Raw genomic sequence first — 17,520 nt, 5'->3', positions numbered from 1 at the left:
TGAAAAGTGTCCCAGCCCCCCTGCACGCGCTTGTTTTGTTGGCTCAGACAGCCTATGGGCAGGCGGAATGTGTAGCTGCGAGTTGGGTGAGGTGCTCCTCTAAGCCGTCACGTGCTGAACAGCCCCCCTCCCCCGTGCGCACCCCTAGGCTGGGCAGGCACGTGGGGGCCGCCGGGGCCAGCCCTCCCCGGGACCCCTTTGTGCAGTCATACAACATAAAGCACCTCCCGAGCCTCCGGGCTCTTCAGATGAAGCTCTCGCCCGCCTTTGAACAGAGATTTTGCGACTGCTCGGAATACAAGATGTCCCGGTCCTTCTACGTCGACTCCCTGATCATTAAGGACTCTTCGAGACCCGTGCCCGCCCTGTCCGACCACCACCACCACCGGCACCTCGGACAGGACTTCCTACTGCCCCTGGGTATGACCACCCCGGCCTCGGTCATGACGCCTGTGTGCGCTTCCAGGAAGAGCGGCGCCTTCTGCGTCTGCCCGTTGTGCGTCAGCGCGCACCTGCACCCGGCGCGCGGCGGCCTGCCCCTGCTCAAGAGCCACTACCAGGGCGGCGAGGCCCAGTACTGCCAGAGGGGCGCGCCCCAGCAGCAGAGCCCAGGCCTGGGCCACCCCGGGCACGCGCCCGCCTACAGCGACCCCCGCAGATACCACTGCTTCTCCATGGGTAAGAGAGCACCTGCGCGCACTGCTAGTTATGATGATAATAATTAATAGTAGCAGTAGTATTGATGTCAATATTTGTTGTGTTCATTATAATTAAGAGTATTGTCCCGTTTACATAGTTTACATGTCGTGAAAGCGCGAAAAATGGTGTAGCCTTACCACCCTATCAATTTTCTTGGCTGAATTTATCGAGGAGTTATATATGGTTTCTACCAGATTCAGTTGCTGGCGTGTGGGTTTTTACATCTACAGTGATGCCGCGGAAAATGAATATCGTTCTCCAGTTGGTCGCAGTTTTTATTTTCATATCACCTTTATTATGACCTTTCTGGTTTTATTGAACACGCATGGTATAATGCCCCAATTCCCCCATGCAGGTGGATGAAGTAGAAACCATTTGCAACTGGTCAAATTGACATTTCCAGAAGGGTAATCATATTCATATCAAACATACCATTCAGATTTCTTATGCTACCAGACAAGTCGGTGATTTTTTAACATTGGGGTCCTGAACCTACAATGTCTTCATAAGTAGGAAGCATGTGTAGTACTTTTCACTCTTGTTTATGCAGGTATAATTGATTGCACTTTTGTGCTTCGAAAGTGGCGAGCCCACGCAGGGCATCCTGTTATGGCATCACCTAGCATTAGAAAACCTTTGAGGATTGTGAACACGCATCCCTAGCATTTGAATAACTTTGAGGATGGTGAACACGCATCCCTAGCAATTGAATAACTTTGAGGATCGTGAACACACATTCCCTAGCATTAGAACAACATTGGGGATTTTGAACGCGCATCGCCTAGCATTAGAACAACTTCGAGGATAGTGAACACGCATCCCAGAGCATTAGAACAACATTGGGATTTTGAACGCGCATCCCTGAGCATTAGAATAACTTTGAGGATTGTGAACACGCATCCCCGAGCATTAGAACAACTTTGAGGATTTTGAACACGCATCCCTGAGCATTAGAACAACTTTGAGGATTGTGAACACGCATCCCGAGCATTAGAACAACTTTGAGGATTGTGAACACGCATCCCCGAGCATTAGAACAACTTTGAGGATTGTGAACACGCGTCCACTAGCATTAGAAGAACGTTGAGGATAGTGAACACGCATCCCCTAGCATTAGAATAACGTTGAGGATTGTGAACACGCATCCCCTACCATTAGAATAACGTTGAGGATCGTGAACACGCATCCCCTAGCATTAGAATAACTTTGAGGATTGTGAACACGCGTCCCCTAGCATCAGGATAACTTCGACGCTTGTAAACACGCATCACCTAACATTAGGATAACTTTAAGGTTTGTAAACACTGCTCTAATTGAAGATTGAAAGCTGCGGCTGTCGCTGCGCAGTCATGGCAAAAGGGGGTGGCGCGATTCCAGCACCTAGGAGAGTACCCGTGCTGGAGGGAAGCCCCGAGGCACCAGACCGCAATATAACTCCGTGTTATGACACCGTAAAATGACATTTAAAGTAAGTGTAGACTCTTGGAATGCTGTCATTTTCGATGAAATGACAGCGAGCAACGGAGCGCAGCGCTGTGCTCCTGCACCGAGGAGAGTGCCTGCCCTGGATTCTGTCTGTGAATGACCCTGTGGCTTTCAGTCGTTCCGCTCTCTCTTACTAGCCAGGATTTCTTCCTTGAATTCAGTTCAAAAAGTGCAAATACTTACCTGCAGCATTTAACCTTAATTTGTAGATGGCACAATAATGGGTTTGGCGCTATCTTTTCTTTTTACAACGGAGATTGATCTATGTCTGTCCACTCACCCACCGACCTGTCGGTCCATCGGCCGGCCGGTGTGTTCGTGCTGCCTGTCCTTCCCATTATCCAAAGGGCCTACGCGCCATTCCAAGGTACTTGGGGCTGGTTCTGTTTGCGGAGAGCACCCCATATGTTCTCAGTGAGAACAGGTGCTTCTCTTCAAGCCACAACATAACGAGACTCTGCCTTTGTACAGTGAGAACTCACTATAGAAAGGCAGAGTCCCGTTATGTTGTGGCTTGAAGGGAAGAGAAGCACCTGTTCAGTAGGTGTGCTAGGACGCGCAGGCGCGCGCGTCAGGTGCTGCGCGTCAGGTGCTTTGCGGCATTGCTAAGTGTGTGTTTATGCGGTCTGAAGTTCAAGTCAGTGGTGCCTGGTTGTAACGCACTGTCTCTCTTCTTCCCTGTGTCCAGGAGGCAGCCCTGAGGCCGGGGCCCTGCAGGCCGGGAAGCGGATGCGCACGGCCTTCACCAGCACGCAGCTGCTGGAGCTGGAGCGCGAGTTCTCGTCCAACATGTACCTGTCGCGCCTCCGTCGCATCGAGATCGCCACCTACCTGCGCCTGTCCGAGAAGCAGGTCAAGATCTGGTTCCAGAACCGCCGCGTCAAGCACAAGAAGGAGGGCAAGGGCGGCCCTCGGGGCTCCCACGGGGGCTGCAAGTGCGCCGCCGGAGGCCAGGGCCACTTCTCCCGCTCAGAGGACGAGGAGTCCCTGTCCCCAGCCTCGGTGGGCGAAGAAAAGGAGGTTTCCCCTCTGTGAGGACAGTCGCCTTACCTACACGTCTCCTCAGGCTGGGTGCAAGAGGGGCTGTACAACTACAAGAACCATGGTGCAGGCTGCGCGCCCTTGGACGTTGGCCACAAGCTGGGGCGTCTGCCCACCCCCAATGGTGGTGCCCATACATAGACTTGGCCCCTGCAAGCGGGGGGCCGTTCTGAACTTAAACTCGAACTCAAAATGGACATACTTTACTCGAAAGCACTATCCACTTCCCACCTTCCAGAAACCCCAAAGCGACCTTCCTCTTAATACACCCCGCGACGTTTCCATTTCCCATTACTAACATTTTACATTTTTTATACACAGAGATAAATATTGCAGGTTAGAACATATGTCGAAATGGCTTAGAGATGGGTAGAATCTGCCCACCTGTACATAGTTCTAAAAAGCTACCTTCTCTTGGCGCTGATTTGTATGTGAATAATGTTTTATATAAAGTTTATATTTATATTTATTTAAATAAAATTAAACCATAAACTTCGTGCAGCGGCTTTATTCTAGAAGTTTGCTGGGGATTAAGTGAGTATGCCCCCTGTGCTGTTTTTAATTGAATTCCTTTATTTAAACATAGAAATGCGAATTTAGCTTTTTCAATTTACAAAACAATTTTGCCATGAAAGAGGAGTGCCCCTGAACACCACTACAGTGCAGAGAAGATGGTATACATATGCTTAAGCCTCGTACTCTTTTGGGTAGAGTTCCAATTGGGCTAAAAAGAAGACAAAATACAGAACAGGCTCGGGGACACGTGCTGCTTTGAGGTGTGGTCGGGGGTGGGGGGAGGGGGAGGTCCATGGGCGAGAGTGAAGAGTGGTACTAAAAGCATGAAGGTGCTTGTAAAACAGCACTCAACAAGTACGTAGAACAAAAAATGACAAGCTACACTGGGATTCCATGTCACGATGTCACGAGCCCCACACTCTCCCTCAAGATCACGGTGACAGACTTACTTTATAATCTGTTAAATGGGCACTCTTCTCTCTGTTATTTGTATTTTGCAAAATATAATTGGTCCAAAAATGTACAACGTTCAGGTACACCGCCGTTCAGCCATGCAGACTTTGGCACCAAATACATGTTTTCTGAACTCTTGTAAGTGTCCGGCCCAGGGTTCGAACGTCACAAATCATGCTTGAAAATGTGGCGCCCCTCGCGCCCTTCACAACTAGGACTTCTGACTCGGGGCCCAATAGCCCTCCTCAATACCTTACTTATTTTCTTTCTGGGGACCGTCTGAAGTAGGCGTTCCTCTGCTTTCAGCTGCTGCGTCACTGATATAAGGTGAAGAGTAGCGCAGCAATAAGAGCCACGTCACTCACATACCAAACAGGGGCACAGGTAGATTCTTTATTGTCCTTTAAGAACGCGCCAAGGAATCTAAGAGCTGAGCAAGCACGTGTCACACAGGTAGGAACTGGACTTATCAGAAGGTGTATGGGATTCACCCCAGCGCAGAGAAAAAACAGACGCGAACTTGTGCCATTTCTAACCCCAAGATCCCCATACTGAGGAGCCAACCCGACGTCCAAGAGATTTCTTTTTTATTTCTGCCTCGATTTCTCCGCTTCTGTATTTCTCTCTAGTGCTTTCTCTTTTCCTTTCACTGTTTTTCTTTGTCTCACTCGACTGCTTTATTCTAGCATTCTCTCTGTTTTTTGTTTTCTTTTTTTCCCTATTTTCCTTTTTTCTCGATATGAATTAACTTGCTAGTTTTTTGAATTCCTCTGTATTCTTTATTTCGTTCTCATTTTATTATCCGTTCATTCTATTGTGATTATTTTCTTTCCTTCTTTCCTTCTTTCTTTCTTTCTTTTCTTTCCTTCTTTCTTGCCACCTGGGTTTCCTCTTTATGTGTTTTTCATTTTTTCCAAATTCATTACATTTTATTTATATCCAGTTCTTACTTGCTTTCTCTGATTATCTCCCTCGTCTCTTCAATTTATTTTCACGTTTTTTGTCTCGTACACTTTTTAACCTTTCCCCCCTTCTTTTTGTTGACTGTAATCCTATCCTGTACTCCCAGTCTTAATTTCTCTCTCTTTTTCGGATTTTTAATTTTGTGGTAATTCCTAACAAAAACCATCACGAAACCGTTGGAAACACCAAACACCGTAACACCAAATGGAGACTAAGACAGTGGTATTGGGCAATATAATGGATTGACATCTCATTTGAACGAGACTAAAAAGAGCCGAAAATTATGATTGTTGAACGATTATTTCACATCCCATTTCACCGAAAACCCAAATGGACAGGTCACTTAGGGGTCAACCTCCATGGGGGCGAGGCTGTGCCGGGCACATAGGGAGCCATTGCTGTGTGCTACTGCTAACCTGGCCTGCACTCTTAAGGAGCAGACATTAGAGAGAAGACTATATGACACTCAGGGAACAACCTTCATAGAAAAGCCCTGCTGGCTACATAAAGAACAGTCTTCGGGGAACAATCTTCGTAGACGCTGCTGGCCACACAGGGAACAGTCCTCATAGGTGAGGCTCTATTAGGTGCACAGGGAACTTTCTTCAGGGAACAAACAACCCTTGTAGGCTCTGCTAGGTACACAGGGAACCGTCTTAAGGAAACAACCCTTGTAAGCTCAGCTGGATATGGGGCAAAGCCTCAGAGCTATGATCTTGCTGGACACAGTCGGGGCTGGACAGGACACACAAAAAACGACCCCAGGCAAAAACGTTCAAACCAGCCTTTGCTTCATAAGGGCACTCATACCATTGGACCACAGGGGTCCGGGGGGCATGGATTGGGTCATGGCAATCCATTCTACTCTGAAAGCAGTCCCCAATGCTGCAGGCCACCAGGAAAAATGGCAGAATGACAAAATGGACAGTCTGCCCAGGAGCACACACGGAGCACCATCATAGCCAATGTTCTGCCGGGCACATAAAGAACAACCATCACAGATGCTGAGCACATAGGGAACAGTCCCTAAAGCCAAGGTTCTGTTAGGCTCCTGTAGAACAGCCATCATATGCAAGCCTCGATTACCAACATAGGAAACGACCCTCAAAGGTGAAGCTCTTCTGGGTACCTATAGAACAACAATGATAGACAAATATCTGTTAACCATGTAAGGAACATCCCTCAAAGTCAAGGCTCTGTTAGGCACATTTAGAACAACCATCGCGGACTAGACACAACCACAAAAGGAAAATACTTCTTAGGCAAGGTCCTGCTGTGCACATAAAGTACAACCATCATAAACAAGCATCTCTTGACTACTTGAGGAACAACCCTGGAAAGCAAGACTCTGCTGGGTACATATATAACCATCGTAGTAGAGGCTCTTCTGGGCACATATAGGACAACCAAAATATACAAGCCTCTGCTAACTAATTGGTCCCCGACCCTGAAAGGCAAGGCTCTGTTGGGCACATATAAAACACCAATTATAGGCAAGGTGTGCTGACCACACATAGAACTAGAAGGGTTAGGCTGAGACGGAAAATAACCCATGGGACCAAAATAAAAGTGGGCCCCAATAGTCAACTAGGTAGCTAAACAGGGCCCATGTTTGCAAATTAAGACTTAGAATTATATAGACATACTGTATAAATGTTTTGCAAGGTGTGGAAGACTGAAAGGATGTGGGCTTGCTGCAGTCGATGTTTGTTGTAATATCAGACAAATCTACAGTAGAAACCGACCCACCAGACCATAAAATGGGCCCACAAACAGCCAAAAAACAGCTCACACACTGACGTATCACAGACCAACCCTTCAAGCATAGCCTGATTGTCCTATAAGTTATTGCAGCCTAAATATCATGAGCAGGGTTTGCTTGGTACATTGGAAACAAACTTCATAAAGAAGACTTTAGGGAGAGGGAGTTGGCCCAACGGCTAGTACGGTCAACCTCGAATCTGGGAACTGGGTTCAAGTCTCGGCAATGATGCTGAGCATCCTCTGATTCTGAGCAAATAACTTAATCTCCCCGTGCCTAAGAAAAAAAACAAAAAAAATGAATGTGTCCTCAAGTAACGCAACTATTGCTATGTAAAGCGCTCTGATACATGATACCTTCGGGTCAAGTTCGCACTATATACAACTTTGTAAATGAACAGAAAGACTGTGTGGGACACATAGGGAACAATCCACATAGGCATCACTCTTTTGTACACTTAGGGGAACCCTTATACACAGGTCTGTGTTTGTCACATAGGGAACAATAGACAGAGGTATTACTCCACTGAACACATAGGAACATATCCTATTGGGAAGGCTCTTCCGAGTATAGAGAATTAATCCTCAGGGACCAACCCTCACAAGAAAAGCTGTGCTGTGGACATAGGTGCAAATCGCCGTAGGCAAGGCTCTACAGGGCACACAGGACACAGTCTTCAAAGGCAAGGTTCTGTTCGGATCATAGGTCCTAATGCCATAAGAAAAGCTCCACTCGAACAAAAAGAACTATCCTCATCAAACAACCCTCATAGGCAAGGCTCTGTTGGGCAACCAGGGAATAACCTTCATAGCCATGCTTGTGCTGGGCACCCAGGAAATCACCCTCTTGGGCAAGACTGTTGACAACAAAGGGAACAACCCTCATAGGAAGGGCTCTGCTAGGCACACCATAAACAATCGTTATAGTCGAGGCTCTGTGGGGGCATATGGATCAACCTTCTCAGGCATGGCCCTGCCTAGAACACATTGAAAAAATGTCAAAGGCAGAGCTTTGCTGTGCACATAGTTAATACCCATCATATGCAATGCCCGTCAGCAACCAGGGAACATGTTTCATAGGGAAGGGTCTGCTGGTCAGTTAGAGAACAAACCTCTTAGGATAACTATCAACCACTGTTCAGCAAGCTCAATAAAAACACAGCCTATGCACAACTCGGGGATCACATCAACACTAACCATGATACCAATCCAGTTTGAATTATGCTGCAGCATGAAGAAAACCTTCTTGCACCGTTCTGATGTCGAATAAAGATGACCCTGCATCTTGATAGTGCTGTAGTTCTCAGCTGCCTTCAACACCATCAACCATATCAACCTCACCCACAAGCTGAAGTATTCACTGAAACAGACCTTGATAGGATAGGATAGGATAGGATAGGACAGGATGTACATTTGTAGAGCGCGAATTGCTGCCCGGAGGCGTCCAAGCGCTGAGAGTACCGAGTCCCCGTATACGGCCCAGGAGGAAGTAAAAATTAACTAGACTGGATGAAATAGAAAAGTTTTCAGCTGTTTGCGGAAGGTCGAGAGATTGGGGTTAGCTCTAAGGTGCAGCGGGAGGGCGTTCCAGGCCTTGGCGCCATTATACGAGAACGTTCTGCCTCCGGATCTAGATCTTTTTATTCTGGGGACCTTTGCAAGAAAGGTCTGACTGGAGCGGAGGCTTCTGTTGGGCGCGTAATGAGTGATTAAGTCTCGAGTGATTTTGGGGCCAGTGTTCCAGAAGGCCTGGTGTGCTATACACATAGCTTTGAACAGGACTCTCTGTCGCACCAGTAGCCAGTGGAGGGTAACCAAACCAGCCCGCACTGACTGTCTGCGGGGAAGGTCGAGAAGAATACGTGCTGTGCAGTTCTGGACTATCTGAAGTCTTCTCAGAGTAGATTCGGGGGCGCCAAGGTAAAGTACATTGTTAAAATCAAGTTGTGACTGAATTAAACCTTGTACGGCTGTTTGTTTGGCATCCAAAGGAAGGAGGGGGAGGATTTTTTTTAGCATCTTCATGATACCAAAGCAAGTGGCTGATAGTTTTGTGGATTGTACATTAAAGGACAGGGAACTGTCCAGCCACACTCCGAGACTCTTGATGCTATTTTTGGGAGTTGGCGGGGGACCCAGACTGGACGGCCACAGGGAGGGGGGATACTGAGGTCTGGGGGGCCCAAGAGCATCAGCTCAGTTTTGTCCCCATTCAGTTTTAAAGATGAAAGGGACATCCGGGTCTTCACTTCCTCAAGGCACTCTCTAAGCCCGCCTGGTGCAGATGGTTTAGCTTCCTGTGTCAGGGAGACCACCAGCTGCGTGTCGTCCGCATATGAGATGATCTTAATCCCATACGGGCGGACGACATCAGCCAGCGGCCTCATGTACAGGTTAAAGAGTGCAGGTCTTAGAGATGATCCCTGAGGGACTCCACATTTCAAAGGTCTGCTGGCGGAGACAGACTCGCCTTCGAACACACAGAAGGATCTGTCCTCTAGGAAGGACTGGAACCAAGACCAGGCTTTGTCCCCAATCCCAACCTGGGACATACGGTGCAGCAGAGTGTCATGGCTGACCGTATCGAAAGCCGCGCTGAGATCAAGGAGGATCACTGCCACTGATCCTCCTTGATCCAGGATTTTTCTGGCCTCCTCAGTAACCATGAGGAGGGCGGTCTCGGTCCCATGTTTAGGTATAAAGCCCATCTGGGTAGGGTCCAGTAGATGGTGATCTTCTAGAAAAGTTATTAGTTGTTTGTTTATGTGTTTCTCCAGAATCTTGCTGACCCATGGGAACAGGGAGATGGGGCGATAGTTGCTCAGGTCGTTGGGGTCCAGATGGGCTTTTTCACTAGGGCTCTAACCATGGCCTGCATCCATGCAGTCGGGACCATGCCAGATGAAATAGAGGCGTTTAGAACCTCCTTAATTATGGGCAGAGTGATCTGCGATGCTGCCATTATTATGTCTAGTTAATAGCTTTTTTATTTTTAGCATTTTTTCAGAAAGAAATCATATTTTGTAAAATTTTTGTACAAAATTACATATTCAAGAAGGACACATAATACATACCATGAGGGGAAAGGAGTTCATAAATCATTCATCATGACATACATATCACAAGCATACAAAAACATGCAACCAGTCTCAGGGGGGCTACAAAAACAATTCTGTGCACTGTATTTACAATGAATTTACAAACAAAGGAAGGGGAAGAACAAAGGAAGCCAATATTGCCATATTGGTGTCTGCAAGAGCGACAAGCTATTGAAAGAAATCTTGCTTGCTGCTTGTCAATGTACATTACCTTTAGCTAATACCTGTACAAAGTTTCTCTTGACGCTTTGATTTAACACATAGGAATGTACCCAGTTAAGAATATTTCTCTGTAATATTACAGAATTTTTTTTTCCGCAGACATTGGCTTCCTTTGTTCTTCCCCTTCCTTTGTTTGTAAATTCATTGTAAATACAGTGCACATAATTGTTTTTGTAGCCCCCCTGAGACTGGTTGCATGTTTTTGTATGCTTGTGATATGTATGACATGGTGAATGATTTATGAACTCCTTTCCCCTCATGGTATGTATTATGTGTCCTTCTTGAATATGTAATTTTGTACAAAACTTTTACAAAATATGATTTCTTTCTGAAAAAATGCTAAAAATAAAAAAGCTATTAACTAGCAATTCCCGTTCTTGAATGTTGTTTCAAGTTCTGTTAGGCAATTTGTTTATGCAATTTATTCACATCAGTACTGGCAATTCTCTTTTGTTGTTTGCTAATACGGCTCAGCCTTGCTGATTAGAGCCAACCCCTAGTTGTTCTTCGATTATTATGTCTGGCGGGGCTGGGTCATTGGGGGAACCAGATTTTACATTCCGTACTAAGGGTTCAAGAGTAGCAAGATCTAGCGGAAGGAAGTGTGTCAATGTGGGTGAATGTTGACTGGAAACCCTGGGGGGGAGGGGGAGGGCCGAGGGAGTGAGATTGTTCGGGGAAAAGGCAGAGTAGATGGTACTTATTTTCTGATGAAAGAATTCGGCGACGTCATTACAGTGGGTGATGGACTTGTCCGCCTGCACGCAAGGGGGCTGTTTAGTCAGTTTTTTAATGATTTGGAAAATTTCCTTGGGTTTGGATTTGGCAAGTGAAATTTTCTCAGAAAAGTATGTGGCTTGAGCCGCTTTTATCAGTGTTTTGTATTCACTGATGGCTTCTCGGTAAAGGTTTTTTTTTGTCTGTGGAGTAATCAGATCGCCAGCTTCTTTCTGATTGCCTGCAACGTAGTTTCTTGTCTCTGAGATCCTCAGTATACCATGGGGTAGTTTTGTGGAGACGTTTAAGCGTGATTTTTTTTTTGGGGAAGAGCAATATCTAAAGACTGAGTGATCCAGTTAGAATAAGCCTGGTATGCTAGGCCGGGGTTATCTTTGATCAGAGGAGGGTTCTCAGCAAGTATGTTAGTCCAGTTATCGATTGCAAGGTGAGACCAGGCTCTTGTGAGTCTCGTGGTAGGTGTCGATTCAGAGAGTTTAGGCGCAGACCAACTGATAGGGATCAGAAAGTGGTCAGTCCAAGGCAAGGGGATAGGTGGACTGGTTAGAAGACCGGGACAGTTGCTGAAAACCGGGTCCAACAGATGACCCTTGACATGGGTGGGGGAGGTAACCCTTTGGGTCAGTTGTAAAGCCGCCAGATCATCTGTTAAAGTCATGGCTCTGTGATCTGAGACTGAGTCGAAATGGAAGTTAAAATCCCCTAACACAGTGAAGTTAGACGCGAGATTGAGACGTTCAGCTACGCTTGAGGGTAGACTGACGTGAAACTGGTTCGGGGGACCAGGAGGGCGGTAAATGAGCGTGCCAGAGAGGCATCTGTTGGGTGAGAGTTCAACGTGAAAGGTAAGGCTCTCACAGTCCGGGATGGTTTCGGGTACTACTCAGCAACGAAACTGATCTTTATGGATTATCGCCAGACCTCCTCCTCTCCCTTTAGGCCGATCTTGTCGAGAGATTTGGAAGCCTGGAGGAAGGGCTTCTATAATCGCTGGCTCAGCGTCAGGCGCTAACCATGTTTCTGTTAGGAACAATATGTCCGGTGAAAGTTCCTCTATCAGAAGAGCAATTTCGACCCTATGTTTTGGGAGGGAGCGGCAGATCAGCAGGAACATGCGGAAGTCGTATAGCAGTTCTGTAGCTATTTTGGGTTTCAGGCGGATGTTGCATTTGGGACAGGTGGACGGCAAGGTGTCAGCTTGGAAGCTGTGTTGACAGTCATTGCTGGTAAGTGCCCTGAGACTATGCAGGGTTTCAGGGCTGTAACATATGGGCTCTGAGGATTGGGGTGCAAGGGGACTGGCCCTAGGCCTGGACGCGGCGCGGACGAGCGCAGACGAGCTTGCCTCATGCGCGCCTTCGGCGCGCAATCGTCGCGCCAGCTGCGCTCGTCCGCTGCGCTCGTCCGCTGCGCTTCCGGTACATGCACATTATTATAGGGCGAGGACAGGGCGTGGCCTCGAGGTGGGCGTGTCCCTCGTTCCGTGTGGCCGATGGCGCCTGCCAAGACTCCCACGAGCTCTCCCTCTCAGCGCTGCAAACCGCTGCTGGGGATGCTTTCCAGGCAGGAGACAGACAGGTAAAGGGCGCGTTTAAAAACAAGTTACAATGATTTTTAAAAGTTCTATAAGTGCATAATAAGCAAAAGCTATCTCCCGGCTGTGCCTCAGGAGGGTGTACGTATTCCGGCTGAGCCTCAGGAGGGTGTAGGCATTCTTCATTGGTCAATCAACACCAGTTTGTTCATATGACGAACTCCGAATCTCCGATGATCCATATCATCCGAAGAGTCCCTCATCATCTGAAATCTCTACATGTAGCCACTTGGGGCTCCATACAAAGTGATGGAGGAGCACTCAAAAGTTGATCATTCTGAATTTGTTAATCCTGTAAACTAAAGGGTGCAACACTACCAATTGTGTTGGCTGCACCATTTGTGAAACCTGAAGTAGAATGAAGGTAAAGACCTACATTCAGTGTGCACTGTTCCAAGATGAGAATTATTCTCAAAAATCTTTTTAGATAACCATACAATATAAATAAGACAGACTAATCTTTTGTGAATTCAACTTATTTTTTAGTGGTAAACATTATCTCATGATTCACATATGTTCAGTTGTAAGTATCACTATAATTGTACAATATAGGTATCCATACACATTCAAGAGCATGACAGGATACTATAAACTTCAAAATAAATCCTTTGCATTATCTACAACATGATGCTTTTCATATGACGACTTATGTCTGTTGTGTTCATCATATCAATTCTGGAGAAGCGCTGCACAATGCATTTCGGGAACCGACGTTCCCTTCTTCAGGGAAAAGTACCCAAAAAAATTATATATATATATATATATATATATATATATATATATATATATATATATATATATATATATATATATATATATATATACACAAACTTAAATAACACATTACATGTGTATTTGTATATACATAGTAGATAGACATGGGGGGGTTTGATGATATATAAATAACCTTCTATCTAGAATAGAATGCAAATTACAGTCATTTCCTTTATTTACTCAACAAGAGTATACCATTTCATGTACATGTAGTGTCCATAGAAATACTGAATTATTCCAACTATAGAAGTTCATTACAGACTAAAAAAACTAATAATAAAAGCCAAAAATATACTTGTAATTCTAAATGAAGATCCTGACTGACTACATTAGTCTGTGATGAAATAATGATAATATCCGGTGCCTGCACCTTAAACTAAAGTAACTAAAATTACTTGTCTGTGATACATTAACCAACAACACTTACTAAATGAAAAGGCATATAAATAATTCATTGGCATGTGCTCGTGAGCATCGAAATTCATCCTCAACATTTAACTGTTACATGTTTTATCTTGACATTTTTAATAGGATGTGGATTGACAGCAGGAAATGTGAAGCTGTTTGTGTCTCTACAACTGTTGACACAACTCGTGATATTATGGCCCCTACTCTATTTAGCATGTTAGTCATTACTCCCCATCATTTAATCGTTGTGAGTATCTATGAGTTAGAATCCTTGAAATAGCGTATTATGCCCAGTAAGGTATAGGTAAAATAAGCATGATATTACATGGGTATCGCCTAATGGTTAACATGTCCAATTCAATTCAATTAAATACTTTATTCTTTTACAAACCATAAAAGTGCATATACAATATACAGTACATTGTCACAGAAGAAACATTCCTTTCACAAAAGTGCAAATGCAAGGAAGAAATACTTAGATGAAATAGGCACATAGGAGTACAGAATTTCACAAATTAAACATTACTGATCCAGACTGTTTCTCAATCTGACAGATAATTTAAAAAAATCCTTAATTTGGAGGATACAATCACGGTGCAAAAGCTGCAAGTACAGAAGTGCCGGCCTGATTTGTTTATAACCAAGTTTTTTAAAAAGGGTTACTAAGTATCGCTTGCGTGGAAATTCATAAAATTTACATAAAAAAATAAAATGCAGCATATCCTGTGGAGACTTTCCGTCGCAGCCGCAAGGCGCTGCTATTTTATTAAAAATATCAGTCTTAGGTCTAATTAGCAGGTGATGGAACAGATTAAGCCTGAATCTGGTCAATAAATATTTTTCATGTGTGGTCAGTGAACCTGCCAAGTATGGTTCAAGGGTCTCAGTGGTCTTTAGCATAACAAAGTTCCTCACACTATGTTTCTGAAGTTCAGCTTCTTCTCTCAGGGTCTTCCTTTCCATCAGGAAGGCCTGTTTGACGAGCTCCAAATCTCCCTTTGAAATTTGGCATGGATTGTCATAAAGTTCAGGTCGTCCAAGTTTTACAAAGTTTGACTTTAAATATTTTAGCCAAGGGGAGCACATTGCCTTATCCAAACCCAAAAAGTCCTTCACAATTAGATGCGTTAAGGGTATGTCTTCATTTAAGCATAATTTAAGCCAACAGGTCAGGGGACGTAGAGAGAACAAATCACATAGATATTGCGTCTCCAACTCTTCATGTACAACAAAGTTAGACGTACCAGTGAGGACACACAATAAGCGCTTCAGGAATGAATTTTCCACAACCTGTAATTGCTCCCCGCCAACGTACCCCCAAATTTCACTGCCATAGGATGCAGTTGCTACAGACTTAGTATAATACAGTTTCAGCATAGCACAAATGGGTTTTTTCCCCAATTTGGCAGCAAAGTTGAAAATAGATGCATTAACTCTCACCATTTCACCTTTCTTTTTTACAAGACGAGGTTCCCAATTTAGCTTTGCATCGAAAAGAACTCCTAAATAGGAGAAAGTTTTAAATAAGGGAATTACATCTTCGCCAATCTTAAATGAGAAAGACCTTTTTGGTTGGTGACCAACTTGTAGAACAAATGATTTTGTGTTATTAACCGAAGGTCTCTGTCAGTCATAAACAAGTTAAAAACACTTAACAGGGATTGAAGCCCCTTCTCTGTTCTTGAAATTAAAACTGCATCATCTGCATAAAAAGTATTCGAATTCCACGCCCCCAAAGGAGCCGCGCGAGGTTACCATACACGTTTTAAAGAGTTCCTAGTGAAAAACCGCGTGTGAACTCGCTCCGGGACTTGTGGGACTGGTAGTTTCAGTGTGATAGATTATCATTTGCGAAGCAAAAAGAATAATAACTTAATAAGGCATGATAGTCTAGATACCACCTATCATTTTAGAGGCGGTATCTAGACTATCATGCCTTATTAAGTTATTATATGCTAAATAGAGTAGGGGCCATAATATCACGAGTTGTGTCAACAGTTGTAAAGACAAAAACAGCTTCACATTTCCTGCTGTCAATCCACATCCTATTAAAAATGTCAAGATAAAACATGTAACAGTTAAATGTTGAGGATGAATTTCGATGCTCACGAGCACATACCAATGAATTATTTATATGCCTTTTATAGAGTCGGGACTCTATGTACACCACTTAGAGACAAACAAGATTCTCCACGACCAAAATCCCTTTAGACAACACATTATTACCTGGAAGAGATACATCGACGATGTGTTTGTCATTTGGCAAGGTGATCTGGAATCAGTAACACAATTCATGTCATGGTTAAATACCCAGAACACGTACCTGAAATTCACGCACACAGTGTCAAAAGACACACTTGTTTTTTAGCCCTGAATATTTACCATGAAGAGGGAGTCCTCAAAACGACGACCAACTTTAAGCCCACAGCAAGGAACTGCTTGTTAAGGTTCGACAGCTTCCATCCCTGACATCTCCGGGCGAACTTACCCTACGGCCAGTTTCTTCGCCTAAGGAGAAACTGCACTGACCTAGTCGCCTACAAATCCCAGGCAAATGACCTCAAAATCAAACTGCAGAAGAGGAAATACTGAGACAGGATCATAAATACTGCCATGAAAAGGGCCACAAACAACAATAGAGACGCACTGTTGGAAAATAAAACACAACCCAATTCGGAGCAAACAAGACCCATATGTGTGACTACATACAATACACATTCCAACGAAATATCAAACATAATCAATAAAAGATGGGGCATTCTGTCTAGTGGAACACTAGGTTTTGAAAAACCACTATTCGCTCACAGAAGAGGGAGGAATCTTAAGGACATGCTGGTCCTCACCCGGCTAAAACCAGACTCTCCAGTGTCACTTTCAAAACATGGAATACAAGGCCATTTCCCATGCGGAAACTGTGCCAGCTGCCATTTAACAAAAAGGAGCAAACAATTGACATTCAACAATGTAACTAAGTGGGAACAGCGCACAATGACCAACTGTAACAGTCGTAATGTAGTGTACATGATCACTTGTCCCTGCGGCCTAGAATATATAGGCATGACCACAAGAGCAGTGAAAACATGGCTAAGTGAACATAAGAGCAACATACGGTGCAAGAAGAGAACAATCAAAATGGCTACACACTTTCTTGAAGCTCAACATTGTGTTAACAATATCTGTTGGACAGTCATAGAACAATTACCATCAGAATCTAGTCTACTCGAAAAAGAACAACGATGGGTGTTCCGTCTCGGAACCCACGCTACAGGCCTAAATGATGAGATCCCATGGGGAAAACTGACATAAACCAGAAAGACCGCACCCCGTTTTTTCCCCATGATCATCCGCCTATACTGTGTACTTCACCACTGTAACGATTCAGGTTGATCATCAAAGTAGATACTCTGTAAGGCCTACTGTAACAATGGCCTTTCAAAGGGCGTCATAAGGAATAGGATCCCACAACAAACTAAAAGAACCATGATAAACTGTAAATGCCCCTCAAATGACAACATCATAAAACCTGGTATGTTAGATAACATGCGCTTTAATTTACTATAAGATATCTTCTAGCACACACATTCTGTAAACTTGTGTGCGCATTATTTCATTATGATCGAACCTTCTTCTGTATTTAAAAACGCTTATGTATGCGAGCGTGAACGGACAGATGTGTCCCAACAGCATCCTTGCGCACTAAACAGCACATGCGCACGACCGGGAAGTAGAGTCTCGCCAAAAGCCATGCGCAGTAAGTAAGAACGTCCA

The 17,520-nt window shown here is 44.7% G+C and overlaps 1 protein-coding gene across 1 annotated transcript; it reads left to right on the top strand.

Annotated features, from left to right (window-relative positions):
- Nucleotides 1-276: 276 nt before the first annotated feature.
- GSX2 (GS homeobox 2) lies at nt 277-3,542 on the top strand. The gene is made up of 2 exons (XM_086963355.1): nt 277-678; nt 2,873-3,542. Exons 1-2 carry the CDS (start codon nt 303-305, stop codon nt 3,217-3,219), a joined length of 723 nt encoding a protein of 240 aa, XP_086819481.1. The 5' UTR covers nt 277-302; the 3' UTR covers nt 3,220-3,542.
- Nucleotides 3,543-17,520: the final 13,978 nt, after the last annotated feature.

The sequence above is a fragment of the Lissotriton vulgaris genome, chromosome 3_1 (assembly GCF_964263255.1).
Source record: "Lissotriton vulgaris chromosome 3_1, aLisVul1.2, whole genome shotgun sequence".
Lineage (NCBI taxonomy): Eukaryota > Metazoa > Chordata > Amphibia > Caudata > Salamandridae > Lissotriton > Lissotriton vulgaris.
This window is presented reverse-complemented; position numbering and strand designations above follow the sequence as displayed.

Excerpts from the sequence above, each read along its gene's own strand:
- GSX2 (XM_086963355.1), top strand. The coding sequence starts at position 303 with ATGTCCCGGTCCTTCTACGTCGACTCCCTGATCATTAAGGACTCTTCG. Across the intron at positions 679-2,872 it reads ATACCACTGCTTCTCCATGG|GAGGCAGCCCTGAGGCCGGG; the intron begins GTAAGAGAGCAC and ends CCCTGTGTCCAG.